Source organism: Aristolochia californica, unplaced genomic scaffold, assembly GCF_029961685.1.
Source record: "Aristolochia californica isolate CCGP_79_NKW_82.1479 unplaced genomic scaffold, dmAriCali1.0.hap1 SCAF_11, whole genome shotgun sequence".
NCBI lineage: Eukaryota > Viridiplantae > Streptophyta > Magnoliopsida > Piperales > Aristolochiaceae > Aristolochia > Aristolochia californica.
This window is the reverse complement of record NW_027181782.1, coordinates 23543041-23558359: the sequence shown is the minus strand read 5'-3', so window position 1 is coordinate 23558359 and position 15319 is coordinate 23543041. Positions and strand designations below refer to the sequence as shown.

The 15319-nt window shown below is 39.4% G+C and overlaps 1 protein-coding gene across 1 annotated transcript; it reads left to right on the top strand.

The window, feature by feature from the left end:
* Window positions 1-3335: 3335 nt before the first annotated feature.
* LOC137943651 (uncharacterized) lies at window positions 3336-3973 on the top strand. Its single transcript, XM_068789093.1, has 3 exons — window positions 3336-3383; window positions 3434-3832; window positions 3890-3973. Exons 1-3 carry the CDS (start codon window positions 3336-3338, stop codon window positions 3971-3973), a joined length of 531 nt encoding a protein of 176 aa, XP_068645194.1.
* The last annotated feature ends 11346 nt before the right edge of the window (window positions 3974-15319 follow it).

Sequence of the window (15319 nt, the reverse complement as noted above, 5' to 3'; positions counted from 1 at the left end):
CACTATAGCATTGGATCAACAAATTAATGGGGTTTTACTTCACAGTGGAACACAAGCCAGGCAAATTGAACAAGGTGGCCGATGCCTTATCTGTTATGCACGCAATAACATTATTAATTATCTAATTAATTTTTTTATTTAATTTACTTTATTTTATTTTAGTTAAAGAATTAATAGGCCACAAGGGTATTTTTGTAATATTTTATCTTGAACCTTGTGAGGGTGAACCCTATTTAAGGGGTAAGAGTAATGAGAACAAGCAAGCGTTGATTTAGCGTAAACAAGGGTTTTGAGTTCTCCTTAACGAGCTCAGGGGTATCCGTTCTCCTCAAAGAACCTAGAGTTTTCAAGCTTCCCTTCGGCTTGATTTCGTCTCTCTTCTTCCTACATATGAATTGTCATGTCAAATCTAGGACAGTAACAACTGGTATCAGAGTGGGAACACAATGATGGATTCTTCAACCCAAGAGGAAATATTCGCCATACTCCAGGATTTGCGCACAATAGCAGGTAAGATGTATCAAGATGTGCGCAACCTCGTATGTGAGATGTGTCAATCTTCCATTAAAATATTGGAGGAATGGTCTGCAATTGAGAGGCATCTAGCTGTCGCAGAAAAGGAAGTCATACGACCAAAACTCACTCGAGCAAACTCTGTCTTGGATGGGAAGAAAGGCCACGGGCCAGAAAATTTCAACATCTCCGAGCAAGGAAGTCCAACGACTGGCCACAAAAATTCAATATCCTGAGCATGGAAATTAGATCAAGGGGAGGGGGGGAGGTGTGTGGGGGAGAGAGGTCCTGGAAATCCGAAATCGGAGTCTAAAAACTTAAATCCGAAATCGTCCAAAACCTCATCAGAACTGGAGGATTTGGGTGCGACTTCAAATTTGAAGTCGAAGTCTGTTGTAGAGGAACCAAGAGGCCTGCTCGTCATTCAACCTCAAGGTTCTTCAGACCAGACCTATTCTAAATTTCGGCCACGACGTGCTGCTGTTAGCCATCAGAAAAGGGTGAGGCTCCATCAGAAAAAAAATGCGGTGGGCTTTGGCTTCAGAACGACACTTCCCCCTCTCACTCTTGCTCTGGGCATCTCAGCGGGAAACCAACCGCAACGCATTTTGGGGTAAGTTTCTGAAATGCTACCAATTTTTATGGGGTTGATGGGGCTCAAATGGCCTGAGCTGCAACAACACTGCTCAAATTTTGGGGCTGGGGGTTTTCTGTTCCGTAAATCAGTGAAACCGAGCCAATTCGACGGAATTCCAATTTTTGCGTCTAAATGGAGCTATGGGAATTTTTTGGGGATTCCGGGAAAGGTAAAAACAATTCTATAGGTGTTGTTTTATTTTTCTATTGATGAGAACAACAGCAGTGAGTCTGTTCATTATCAATTTGGCAACGTTGTGCTTAAGTTTTTGGATGATATGTATACTGCTCGGCCACTGTTTGTCAAAATTCTTCAACCATGTGAGAGTTCTGGAAATGAGATGGTATCCAAGGTGGGAAAACCCTCCAAATCATGTGATTTTTTGGGTTTGTTAATGGCTTGTGGCCAGGCATTGGATTTCAATCTTGGGCAGAGTATCCATGGCCACTTAATCCGCTTGGTAATTTTGGTGAACCTCCTTGTGGGGACTTAAATCGTTGACATGTATTGCAAGTGTGGCATAGTTGATTATGCGAGTCCCATCTTCGAAGTAGAGTTGCCAGACAGAAGTTTGGTCTCATTGAACTCATTAATTGCTGGCTACTAACAAAATGGATATGATTTTGAGGCATTTCTTCTTTTCCATCAAATGCTCATCAACTCATGCCTAAAACCGGATCAAGTCAACATGGATAATCTCATTCATTCGTATGCAAGCTTAATGAATTTAAGAATGATCTAGTCGATCCATGGGTTCATTATTAAAAGTGGTATTGATTTATGCATGGATGTTGTTTTGGGTACAGCCATGGTTGATGCCTATGGCAAGAGTTCGGATAGTGAAGCCGCCGATTTGATATTTAGCTCCATGAATAAAAAAAATACAGCTACCTAGAATGCACTGATTTCTGCATATAATCTAAATGGCTTACCTTTTCCTTGAAATGCATTACAAAAATGTGGTGCCAGATTCTATGCCCTCAATGGGTGTGGATGTTGGAGCTTCTGACTTAGACAGAAGGAATCGGGAGAGGAGATAGGAGGAGCTGCTGGTTTTGCAGCACATGACTTCTTCAACAAATGTTTTTGTTCTGCTGTTGTGGCACTGCAGAAACCACTATTGAGAACAGTGGCACTGCTGAAAATAGTGCTGACAGTTATGAGAGTAGAAGCAGCAGTGACTTATGAAGCACAACTATATGTTGTTGTAGGCACAACAGATACTCCTCTACAGGATATAGCTAATTTTGGCAAAAAAGGGACATCAACAAAGATAAATACTGTTCTTACTGCATGTGCCATTTGTGGAGCTCTTGAGATTGTTATACTTACTAGAAAGTTACACAGATTACAACCAGGCCATTGGCTGCCACTGTATAGGGAGATGGAGAAGTTGGGTTATTTAGCGTAAACAAGGGTTTTGAGTTTTCCTCAACGAGCTCAGGGTGTGCGTTCTCCTCAAAGAACCTAGGGTTTTCAAGCTTCTCTTCAGCTTGATTTTCGTCTTTCTCTTCTTCCTCCCTACGAATCGTCGTGTCAGATCCGGGACCGTAATACTATCCCAACGTCTGGATGAACAACACCAAGTCTATGCAATTAGCAAGCCAAAAGCCTCTTTTGCTAGATTTCATTTAAGAGGATCAGCAGACTAGTCCAGCACTCCGGGAGTTGTCTCAGAAGATCACGGCAAGAACAATGGACTCCAAGTAGGTTATTCAGGACAACACTATTAAGTATGGCAATCGCATCTATTTACAGCACTCCTCTCCCTTGATTGCCATAATTTTATCCACCTACCATGATAGCACTCATGAGGGCATTCAAAAGACGTTGCATCGGATCAAGGCCAATTTTTACTGGCAGGTCATGAAGTCCACAATTGCTGAGTACGTAGCCTCGTGTCATGCATGCCAATGCAACATGGCTGAACATTTATCACCAGCGGGCGTCCTTCAACCACTTACCCTTCCCACACAGGTTTGGGCTGATCATTCCATGGATTTCATTGATGGCCTTCCCAAAATTTCTGGTAAATCCATCCTATTGGTGGTGGTTGTCAGATTTTCAAAGTATGCTCATTTTACTCCTTTGGCTCATCCGTATACGGCCTCACGAGTAGCTCAAATCTTCTAAGAAAATACTATTCGTTTGCATGGCATTCCGGAGTCCATAGTGAACGATCGTGATGCAGTTTTTACCAGTCACTTTTGGAGAGAGCACTTTTGATTATACGGTACCAAGCTGAATTTTTCATCTTCTTATCATCCGCAATCCGATGGGCAGACTGAGGTTGTTAACCACATGATGGAAATGTACTTACGGATCTTTGTGGGCGACCGCCCTCAACGATGGATTGAATGGCTTCCTTGGGGCGAATATTGTCATAATACATCCTTCCATACAACCTTGCAAGCTACTCCTTTCAAGGTCCTCTACGGCAGGGATCCTCCAAGGTTGTTGTCCTATATAGCTGGTTCCACCAGAGTTGATGCTCTTGACCAGGCACTGCTGGACCATGATCAGGTACTTCAAGCAGCTACCCAACGTCTCAAGAAAGCTCAAGCCAGGATGAAAGAATACTATGATAGGGGACATAAAGATGTTACTTACAAACCCGACGATTATGTGTGGCTTCACCTCCAACCCTACCCTTCCGTTCTTACCCCAGTGAAGGAGGGATGTGTTATTCTCTCTCCAGCCACAGCATTGCAAGCCTAACAACTTCATAACAAGTGGCAGGTTCTCATCCAATGGGCTGACACAAATGCAATGACTGCAACATGGGAAGACATTCCGCCAGGCCTATCCTGCCTTCGAGCTTGAGGCCAAGCTCTTTCTCCAGGGGAGAGTGATGTTTTGAACTCGATAGCGAGCCGAGTCATTCAGAGGCACCGTAGCTGAGCCACTAAGTATTAAATTTCTTTTAGTTTTATTTTACTGCACTCTTACCTCAGTTTAAGAGTAAATATGCCGTAGGGGCATTATTATAATTTTTTGCCTGAACTCATGTTGGCGCCAAGCTTATGTAGGAGGTAGAGTGGAATATGGAAGGTTAAGTATCATTTGAAGCAAAACAGGGTGTAGAGTTCTCCTTGACGAGCTCTGGGTAGGGAGTTCTCCTCACAAGCTCTACAGTTTGGGAGTTCTCCTCAACGAGCTCCTTCTTCTTCCATTTTCTTCCATTTTCTCTCATCTTCTCCCTTTTCACTTCTCCGTTCTGTTGAGCCAAACCGAGCACAGCAGTGCTGGAAATCCTGCATTGTTTTCTGGGTTAACCCGAGTCCCAACACAGCCAACCACAGTAGTGCTAAAACTCGTCCTCTACTCTGTATTCATCCTTCCCACGTCGTATTACACGATCCATGACCATGGACAGTAACATTAGCACGCTAAAATACACTACCTACATTGACAAAAATTGTAGGCTCATTCAAAAAAAAAATGTCTTTCAAATGGCAACATGCTACTTTGTCATGATTCAAGCCTTTGTAGTGCTTCAGGTGAATTCTCCGACTACACGACATTCCTAGTAGCTTGCATGAGATTTTTTTTATTCAGTCTTGCCATGGCTCTCATTCTCTGGCAATTCTACATATAGAATTTAACACATATTCACAAGGATAATTTCACATATTCTCTCAAGACAAATTTTGTAACTTCCCACTTGAACAACTAACATGGTGATACAAGTTTATATAGAACTCACATAATGAGGTCCATGTTAAGTAACCTAAAAGAATTTATAATAAAAGACATTCAACATATAATTATACATTTAATTCCTTACATGAATGATTGAAATGGTAAAATGAATAACCTCTATACCCACATACTTATTCACTATAAATTGACAATAGTACAATCATGCATCTCTTTCACCTTCAAAAGGTGTAATGAAACAAGCATAAATTTCATAATGACACCCACAACTAATTCCATTCATCGTAAATTTCAACATCACATCAACACAAACCCCAATCATATGCTTATTTATTATCCACAACCATGCGATAATACTCTTTTATTCCCAAAATGAGTTCCACATGGGATAGAACCAACAAGAACACTACCTAAATTTCTTCTTTGCATCATGTACGCTAAAATTATAGGCTCTAGAATTATAATCTCCTACAAAAATTATAGGCTCTAGAATTATAATCTCCTACAAATAGTATGCAACCCCCTTGTTGAAGTAGCAACAACTTTCATGCTATTTTCATTCCAGGAAATTCATTCAATTGTAGAATAAAAACGAATGATAATATATGTATCTCTGTAACCCCTTCCATTACTTCTTTGGAATTAATTAATTCTTCACCATTTCTAGAAATGATTATCTGTCATATCCCATAACAGTTATTAGAAGGGACCTTTACCTATTTTATGAAAATGTATAACAAAAATCATGACACCCTACTAATTCTCAGAAACTATGAATACACCCACAAGTTACAAATAAGCATGCAATTCTATCGTAAAGAAATAATCTAGGAAAATAAAGGAAAACTTCCATTATTTATTTTCAAACTATCAGGATCCACATACTCACATCTCATAACTCCTCCAAGTCTAAACAATACCAATTTGGAATTCACATCACACCAAACAAATTGACCAATTAGAAAAATTATTTGAAAATAAAAGCAATTTAAAGCTTGCACAAGTCATTAGAAATAGTCTAATAGCTAACCACAATGAATAGAATAGTAAGCAATTATAGAGATTTTCACGAAATTTAATGAAAGTTGCATAATCTAATGAATGTTTAATACGTGATTTTACAACTCCTTTTCAAACTCTTTTAGCCACAATATTGCATGAACCGTAAGAAGAGGAGAAGAAGAAGAAAGGAAGAAAAGACAAAAAAAGAGGGACACCGAGAGGTGAAATAAACGAGAAGAAGAAAGGAAGAAAAAAAAGAGGGATACCGAGAAGAGAAAGAAATAGAGAAATAGAAAGGAAAAATTAGAAGATAAAAACTGAAGTAAGAAGAAGAGAAAAAAAAAGGAAGAAAATAAAAAAAAGAGGGAAATAGGAGAAAGAAACAGAGAACGAGAAAGGAAAAAATGGAAGCCAAAATCGAAGTAAAAAGAGGAGAAGAGGAAAGGAAGAAAAAATAAAATAAAAGAGGGAAACGGAGAGCATAAAATAGGAAAGATAAAAAATTAAAGATAAAAACCAAAGTAAGTAGTATGAAATTTCTGTTTTTTGTATTAATTGATACAAATCAGATTTTGTATATATATAAGGGAGTTTATCCCATTTAAATTCAAATTACAAATCTTTTATCTTCAAATATTAATCTCAAAATCTCCTTATTTTGGGATCTTATCTTCAACATCTCCCCTCAAGTTGGAGTATATATTAATGATACCCAACTTATCGAGTAATGCCTCAAATTAGGATGAACTCAACGCTTTAGTGAATAAGTCTGCAGTTTGGTTGTTGGTTTGTATTGTGTTGTCTTAATCATGCGTGATTGAATCTTTTCATAGACTAAATGACATTCAATTTCGATGTATTTGATTCCCTCATGAAAGATCGGGTTTAAGGCGATGTATAGAGCAGTTTGGTTGTCACAATACAACATTACCGACTGAGTATGTATGATTTCCAAGTCCTTCAAAACGTTCTTAAACCAAGTAATTTCGCAACATATAGTAGTCATAGAACGATACTCTGCCTCGGTATTTAATCGAGCCATTATTGTTTGTTTCTTTGTTTTCCAAGAAATGGGTGATTGTCCAAGAAATATATAATACACTGTTATTGACCTTCTTGTGTCCCTACAGCAAGCCCAATATGCATAAAAATGCATTTAATTGGAGTGTACTTGCGGAGGATAATAGCAGACCTTGTCCTGGAGTTTGTTTCAAGTATTTAAGGACTCTATGTGCTGCCTCAAGGTATGGTGTACATGATTTTCCATAAATTGGCTTAGAACATGGACAGTGTAGACCATATCTGGTCTAGAAATGGTCAAGTGGATCAATCTTCTGTTATGGTCCTGGGTTAAGTACTTGGCTTTTCGCTACCAAATAGGTCGGTCTTTTGGGTAGTATTAGCTAGGTGCTTAACATTTGGTATTAGAGTAGGCGCTACGTCGTGAGTTCGACTCCTGGCGTGGGTGATAGGTTTGACCCAGATTTCGGCAACCATGTAACAGTGGACCGTGTCGCTAGTGTTAAGCCGTCGTGGTCGTAAGCTCGTGAAGTTGGGTGTAATGTTATGGTCCTGGGTTAGTACTTGGCTTTCCGCTACCAAACAGGTCGGTCTTTTGGATATTGCAGGTTTCGCTCCTAGAAATCCAAAATCTTCAAATATCTCCAAGACATATTTACTTTGCTACTTCTATGCCCAAGAAGTATTTGAACTGAAGAAGATCCTAAAGTATGAACTTCTTAGATAATAATTGTTTCACATCTTCAATTTGTTGCAAATTATTACCTGCCAAAACCACATCATCAACATACAGAATTATTGTCATAAAACTTCCACAGTGGGATTGGACGAATAAAGAATAATTTGTCATTGACTAATGAAACCCACCAGTCTTTAGGGCTGCTTACAAAACTGGGGTAGGTGTCTGATTTAAAAGATAAGTAGCAGTTAAAATGGCGTCCCCCAAAAATCTTTTAGGAATATGGGTTTGAAAAAGCAAGGTTCAGGCCATGTTTAGCAGGTGTCAATGTTTATGTTCTGCTCCCCTGTTTTGTTGCAAGGTGTGAACACAACTTGTTTAGTGGACAATGCCTTTGGACAAGTAGTAGGTCACAAGGGTAAATTTGGAGTCTTTATCATTGAATACAACTTTTACCTCAGAATAAAATTGGGTTTCTACCATACTAATAAAATTGGTCAGGTGAATCTGAGTTTCATATTTGTCACGCATCAAATAAATCCATATTCATCTAGTAAAGTCATCAACTATGGTGAGGAAATATTGGACCCTAGAAATTGATGCAATTTAGTAACTACATGCAACATTTCAAAAGATTATTTGCTAGAGATTGTGGTCAAAGAAAATGGCAATCTAGTCTGTTTAGCTAAAGGGCAAACTATACAATTGTTTGAACCACAAGAGATTTTATTAAAAAAATGAAATATAACAGATACTTTATTTGAAGGATGCCCGAGAAGTTGATGCCAAATACCAGACGGAGAATCTAAAGAATGGCAAGATGATTTTTGTGGTGATCAAGGTAGTAGAGACCCTTCCATTCAGTTCCCGTCCCAATCATCTTTCCCAAGCGTAGGTATTATACGAAACAAAAAATGAGTAAGGATCATTGTGATGCAAAGAGAATGATGAATAAACTTGCTTATGGAAATGAGGTTTAATTGGAAAATTGAGACACATAAAATATTATGAAGAACCAAACTAGAAGAGAAAACCACTTGACCAACATGTGTAACAGTGGCATGAGAACCATATGGTAATTCCATTGTTTTGTTTGTAACAGCTCTCCAAGATGTAAGGAATTCAGGACAACAAACAATATGATCAATTGCTCCACTATCGAGGATTCATGTGGCTTGTTTATTGGCGGAGGAGAAGTAGAGGGTTTTACTTGAAAGTTTGCCATGGGTTGAGGAGTTACCCACATGATTTTCCATGGAGGACTTGTTATTACTAAGCATTTGCAAGATTTGGTGGCATTGTTTCTGAGTAAAAGAGAAGGAGTTGGAGATGTTCTTCTTCTCGTGTACTTAACTGATTCTGCATTCTTGAGTCTTCAACCAAAATCAACAGTATAACCCTTCCATATGTAATAAGTGTACTTCAAATGTGCCCGACAATTTGTAGCATTGTGACCGTCTTTGTTAAATTTTATACAGGTGGAAGTACCACCTTTCTTGCTTAAATTCCTGACGGCAAAAATTGCTGCCTTTGGTTGAACTGTGTTCATTTTATCAGATACATCTTTATGTCGTTCATGCCTGAGCACGAGGGAATAGACCTTGCCAATCTTAGGCAAATGGTTCATTGTCAATATCTGTCCACGTACTATAGTAAAAAATTCAGTAAATCCTATGGGAAACTTAATGACTTTCTATGTTTCTTGATAGGATAGTTGTTTGCAAGCTAGTAATAAGCTGGTTGTAAATTGATTAACATGATTGTAGGAAACGGATTGTTTCCTTGATCTTGTATTTTATTCCTTGATTTTAGGATCTAAATTGATCCTAAAATCAGTATGTAATGTATTATAAATTGCCTCCTAAACGGAGAAGAATACATCGTCGGAAAATCATTCTTTGAATCTCTGTTATTGTTTTTTTGGTTCTCTCTGTTTCACATAGTATCAGAGCAGGAGAATTATCCTCTCTTTTTCGTCGCCGAAAGTCGGAGCTAAGTGCTCCCGTAATCGCCAAAGGAGGAAGCCGAAAAAAGAAAAAAATGTCAAAGTTGCAGAACTCTGTTTTTTTCTGCAACTCCGTATTCCGGCTGTCCCAAAGCCAAAAGAACGTCGTCGACGATCGACGACGATCACTGAAGACCGAAGCCGACCGCCGACGACCGTTCCACCTGCCCATTATTGCCGCCGATCACCACTGTCGCCGAGGGAAGCCGAATTGCCAAAAGAGAACAGAGTTCTGCGACGACAGTCTTGTAGCCGAAATCACGTCGCCGACGAGTGCCGACGATGGCTGACGAACCCCGACTATCGCAGACAAACGCCGACGACGGCACCACCACCCCGTTGTCGCTGCCAACCACCATTGTTGTCGAAGGAAGTCGACGCTCCGTTGCCGCTGCCGAAGAAGACAGGTATTTCTTTTTTTTGAAACTTAGGAACTACTGTTCCTTTATTTTTCTGCCGACCGAACCGACCCAGACCAGTGGGTCAATCGAATCGGGTCGAACCGGACCGGACTATAACCGAACCGAACCGGACCAGCACTGGACCGGACCAGAATTGAACCAAACTAGATCGTACCGAACCGAACCAGATCGAACCGGACCAGAATTGAACCAGACCAGATCGTATCGAACTGGACCAGATCGAACCGGACCGAATTAGACAAGACCGGACCAAAAATTTCAGATCAATGGCCACCACTACAGGCGCATCCACCAAACTTATCCCATCATCACAAATTATAGTCCACCAAGACAATTATGCATTTCCAACTGGAATTATCGTCAATGAGACCAATTATTCATTATGGTCCCAACTCATGGAGATGCGAATTGGCGCACGCAACAAAGCTGGATACCTCACCGGTGAAACAAAAAAACTAGCATCTGGCGATGCCAATCTTGGAGCATGGATTACTGAAAATCAAAGAGTCAAAAGTTGGCTTATTGACTCCATGAGTCCATTGCTCATGCAGTGATTTATTCGCCTCTCCACTGCCAAGGAGATATGGGAAGCAGTATCAAAAACGTTCTATGATGGATCAGATGAAACTTGTATATTTGAGCTGAACCAAAGATCTTCTTCTACCAAACAAAATGGTAGACTGTTATCCACGTACTACAATGAACTGGTTGCTATTTTCCAGGAGATTGATCATAGAACTATATAGCAGGAAGGAACAGTCGAAGGGCTAATCCAGTTGCACTCTGCAATGGCTCGGTTTCAGGTTCATATTTTTCTCAGTGGGCTTGACTTCGAGTTTGATCAAGTTCGTGGAGAAATTTTGCGAAAAGACCGCAAACTTGATTTGGAGAGTATATATGCATATGTCAGACGCGAATATCAACAGAGACTTACAATGGGGAGCTATCGTCCAGTCTCAAAGAACTCGGCGATGTTGGTCAACCAAAACCAACAAGGATCATCAAGCAGTATGAACCCTCAATCCTCTGGCATAGGTAACAATCGTGTATGTATTCACTGCGAAGAAAAAGGACATTCACAACACCGGTGTTATGAGATTATTGGCTATCCGGAGTGGTGAGATTTCTCGAAAAGACCCCGTAAAAAGATTGCTGGGAAAGCTATGGTGACATTCATGGAAGATAATCAGGAGCTACCTACTGCAAATGTTGCCCATCCAGGTATTCTCGATAATGCATTAGTATTTTCTGTACATTCTAAGAATAGACCTTGGATTATTGATGCAGGTGCATCCGATCACATGACAAGGGATCCCAGTCAGTTACAATCTATCCTACCTTTTCCATAATCTGTTAATTCAACAGCCAATGGTAGTACCTCTCCTATTACCGGGGAAGGATCTATTATATTAACCAATAATCTGACATTAGATATTGTCCTTATGGTTCCCTCTCTTGAATATAACCTTTTGTCTGTTAGCCACATTAATTCCACTCTTGTTTGTACTATAACTTTTTGGCCCTCATTTTGTGTCTTTCAGAACATTCTAACCCGGAAGATTCTTGGTTATGGTGTTAGACGGGGCAAACTCTACTATTTGGAGTTGATAGAGAACGGGGGATCGAAAATCGGTCAGACAAATCAAGCTAGCATTGAAGATAATGCTCAAACAACTGTATGGTTATGGCACCGACGATTAGGCCACCTTTCCTTTGGTTATTTTAAGAAATTGCGACCTCAAATTTTTTCAGGTTTGACTGATGTGCATTTTCATTGTGACACATGTGAATTGGCTAAGAGCCACTGTATTGCTTATTTACCGAGTTTGAATAAAAGTTTTGAACCTTTTGAGATTATTCATTCTGATGTTTGGGGTCCAGCCAAGGTTCCCTCTATTTCTAGAGCTCGTTACTTTGTGACATTTATTGATGAATGCACTAGAATGACTCGGGTATCTCTGCTTATACAAAAGAATGATGTGTGTCAAGCATTTCAGAAATTACATACAATGATACATACTCAATACCAAAAGCAGATTCGTGTTTTGCAATCTGACAATGGTACTGAGTTTGTTAATGCTCTTCTCAAAAATTTTCTGACCACTCATGGAATTCGTCATCAGACTTCTTGCACCTATACTCCCCAACAGAATGGATTGGCAGAAAGAAAGAATAGAGGACTTTTGGAAGTAGTGCGTGCCTCTCTCTTTGGCATGAATATGCCTCGATTTTATAGGGGCGAAGCTATCACATCTGCTGTCTACCTCATCAATCGAACACCTTCTAGAGTACTTGATTTTCAAACTCCTCTACGCAAGCTGCAATCCCTGATTTCAATTCCCCATCTTCCGAATCTTGAACCCCGAATTTTTGGGTGTACCACTTATGTTCATATCCCAAAGATCTTGCGAAATAAACTTGATCCATGTGCCAAGCGATGTGTATTTGTTGGCTACTTTGAATTTCAAAAAGGATATCGGTGTTATGATCCACACACCAACAAGCTCCATGTGACTATAGATGTCTCTTTCCATGAATCAGTACCTTATTATTCAGGGGGAGTTTCTTGGACATTTCTTCAGGGGGAGAGTTCAAATGAAGAGAATGTTCCTCATGAAACTAACGGAGGTGCTGAGTTTATTGAGTTAGAAGCGGTGAATGAATTTTTCAAGTGTCATGATGTGCAACAATACTGTGATCCAGTAATTTCACCTGAAGAACCCCTAGAGTTGCCCCCGTCTGCACCAACAACTGAAGAATCAACCCGGAATGTTCCTCCTCAGGTAAATACGAATCTTGTGTTTGATGAGTCTAATGAAACATGTCTTCCTACAGAAAACATAACCCCTAGATATCCACAAAGATTGAATAGGGGAGTTCCAAAAAAACAATATGAACCTGATCTTGAAGCCAAGTCCAAATACTCAATCAATAACTATGTGTGCTCCCATAGGTTGACTAAATCGTAAGCATTTATTGTTGACCAATTATCCAGGGTTTCTATTCCTAGTGATGTGCAGGATGCATTAGCTGATCCAATATGGAAAAAAGCGATGAACGAAGAGATGGAGGCTCTACAAAAAAAATGTCACTTGGGAACTTGTTCCCCAACCTAAAGGAGTAAAAACAATTGGATGCCGATGGGTGTTCACATTGAAACTCAAACCGGATGGAAGTATTGATAGATATAAAGCTCGGCTAGTTGCAAAGGGATATACGCAAAGGTATGGGATAGACTATCAGGATACTTTTGCACCAGTAGCGAAGATCAATACAATTCGTATTTTTATATCTATAGCAGCAAATTGAGACTGGCCTCTGCAACAATTTGACGTTAAAAATGTCTTCCTCAATGGAGACTTAGAAGAAGAAGTCTACATGGACCTACCACCCGGTGTAAAAAGTGGTTCTTTGTCTCAAGGTAAAGTCTGTAAATTGAAGAAGTCATTGTATGGGCTGAAACAGTCACCTAGAGCATGGTTTGGGAGATTCTCGACTACAATGAAGGAGTTTGGTTATAAACAAAGTAACTCAGATCATACTTTGTTTATAAAACACAAAGAAGGAAAGGTAACAACTTTAATTGTATATGTTAATGATATGGTCGTAACAGGAGATGACCCAGGTGAAATGCAAGCTTTACAGGAGTATTTAGCCACTAAATTTGAAATGAAGGATCTCGGACAACTTAAATATTTTTTGGGAATTGAAGTTGCAAGATCGAAACATAGAGTCTTCCTTTCACAGCAAAAATATGTGTTGGATCTTCTAGCCGAAACCGGAATGCTTGACTGTAAACCAATAGAGACGCCCATGGAAATGCATCATAAACTCAGAATTCTTCCAGATCAAATCCCAATAGACAAAGGGCGTTATCAGCGATTAGTTGGAAGATTAATCTACCTATCACACACAAGGCCCGATGTAGCATATGCAGTAAGCGTTGTGAGTCAGTTCATGCATGCACCAAGTGAAGAACATATGGAAGCAGTTTATCAGATCTTGAGATACTTAAAGAGTGCTCCAGGAAAAGGTTTGTTATTTTCAAAAAATGGTATCTCTAGTATTGAATGATATACAGATTCTGATTGGGCAGGTGATCAGACAACCAGAAGATCCATGTCGGGTTACTTTACTTTTGTGGAAGGGAATTTGGTCACTTGGAAAAGCAAAAACCAGAAGATAGTATCACAATCAAGTGTTGAAGCTGAATTTCGAGGCATGGCTCATGGTGTATGCGAGTTGTTATGGATAAAGAATATACTGAGGGATTTAGGGATTGAATACTCCAAACCGATGAATCTCCACTGTGATAACAAGGTAGCCATTCGCCATTGCACAGAATCCGGTTCAACATGATCGCACTAAACATGTTGAAGTTGATTGTCATTTCATCAAGGAGAACCTCGATGCAAAAATCATACAATTCCCCTTTATTCAATCTGAGAGTTAGCTGGCTGAAATGCTCACGAAGGTCATATCAGGGAAGGCATTTCATGGTATAATTGACAAGTTGGGCATGACCGATATCTATGCACCAACTTGAGGGGGAGTGTTTGCAAGCCTGTAACAAGCTGGTTGTAAATTGATTAACGTGATTGTAGGAAACGGATTGTTACCTTGATCTTGTAATTTTTTCCTTGATTTTAGGATTTAAATTGATCCTAAAATTAGTATGTAATGTATTATAAATTGCCTCATAAACGGAGAAGAATACATCGTCGGAAAATCATTCTTTGAATCTCTATTATTGTTTTTTCAGTTCTCTCTGTTTCACATTCCTTTTCATAGTTCTACAACTACAGTATGAGATAGTAAAAAAGAATATCTCTCTTTCCATCATCCTTTGAGTTTGGTGAAATAGGAGCTAACAAACATATTATGTTGCACACAATCATGTATCTTATTATTAATATGAAATAATTAAGCACTATTTACCTAAAAAATGTTCCATCATAATAGAATATGTTTGTTGCAATATCCTTAGAGATTGAACTCAATAACCAAATTTTGACAAAATTATCACAATGAATCCATTGTTTGTAATTCATTGTCGATATACCTGTCTAATTACTTTAGTGATCCATCAACAATACCATGTTTGTTTTTAGGATACGAGTGATGTTATAATTCTCTTTAGTGAGAAATTAGGGTACGAAAACCAACCCAGGCTAAATTGCACGGTGAAGATGCATAAGAGATCGGCAAGGTGGATGTCCTGCTTTGCAATATTTTTTTGTTTTTTTGGCTGGGCTTCGTGCGCAGGTCCGGACGCCAGAAAGATTATAATATTCCTTCGGCTCTGACTTCGAGCCAGCCAGAAAAATTATAATTTTTTTTCACAGAGAATGTTCGCCTCGTCGACGGCATCCAGCGGTCGG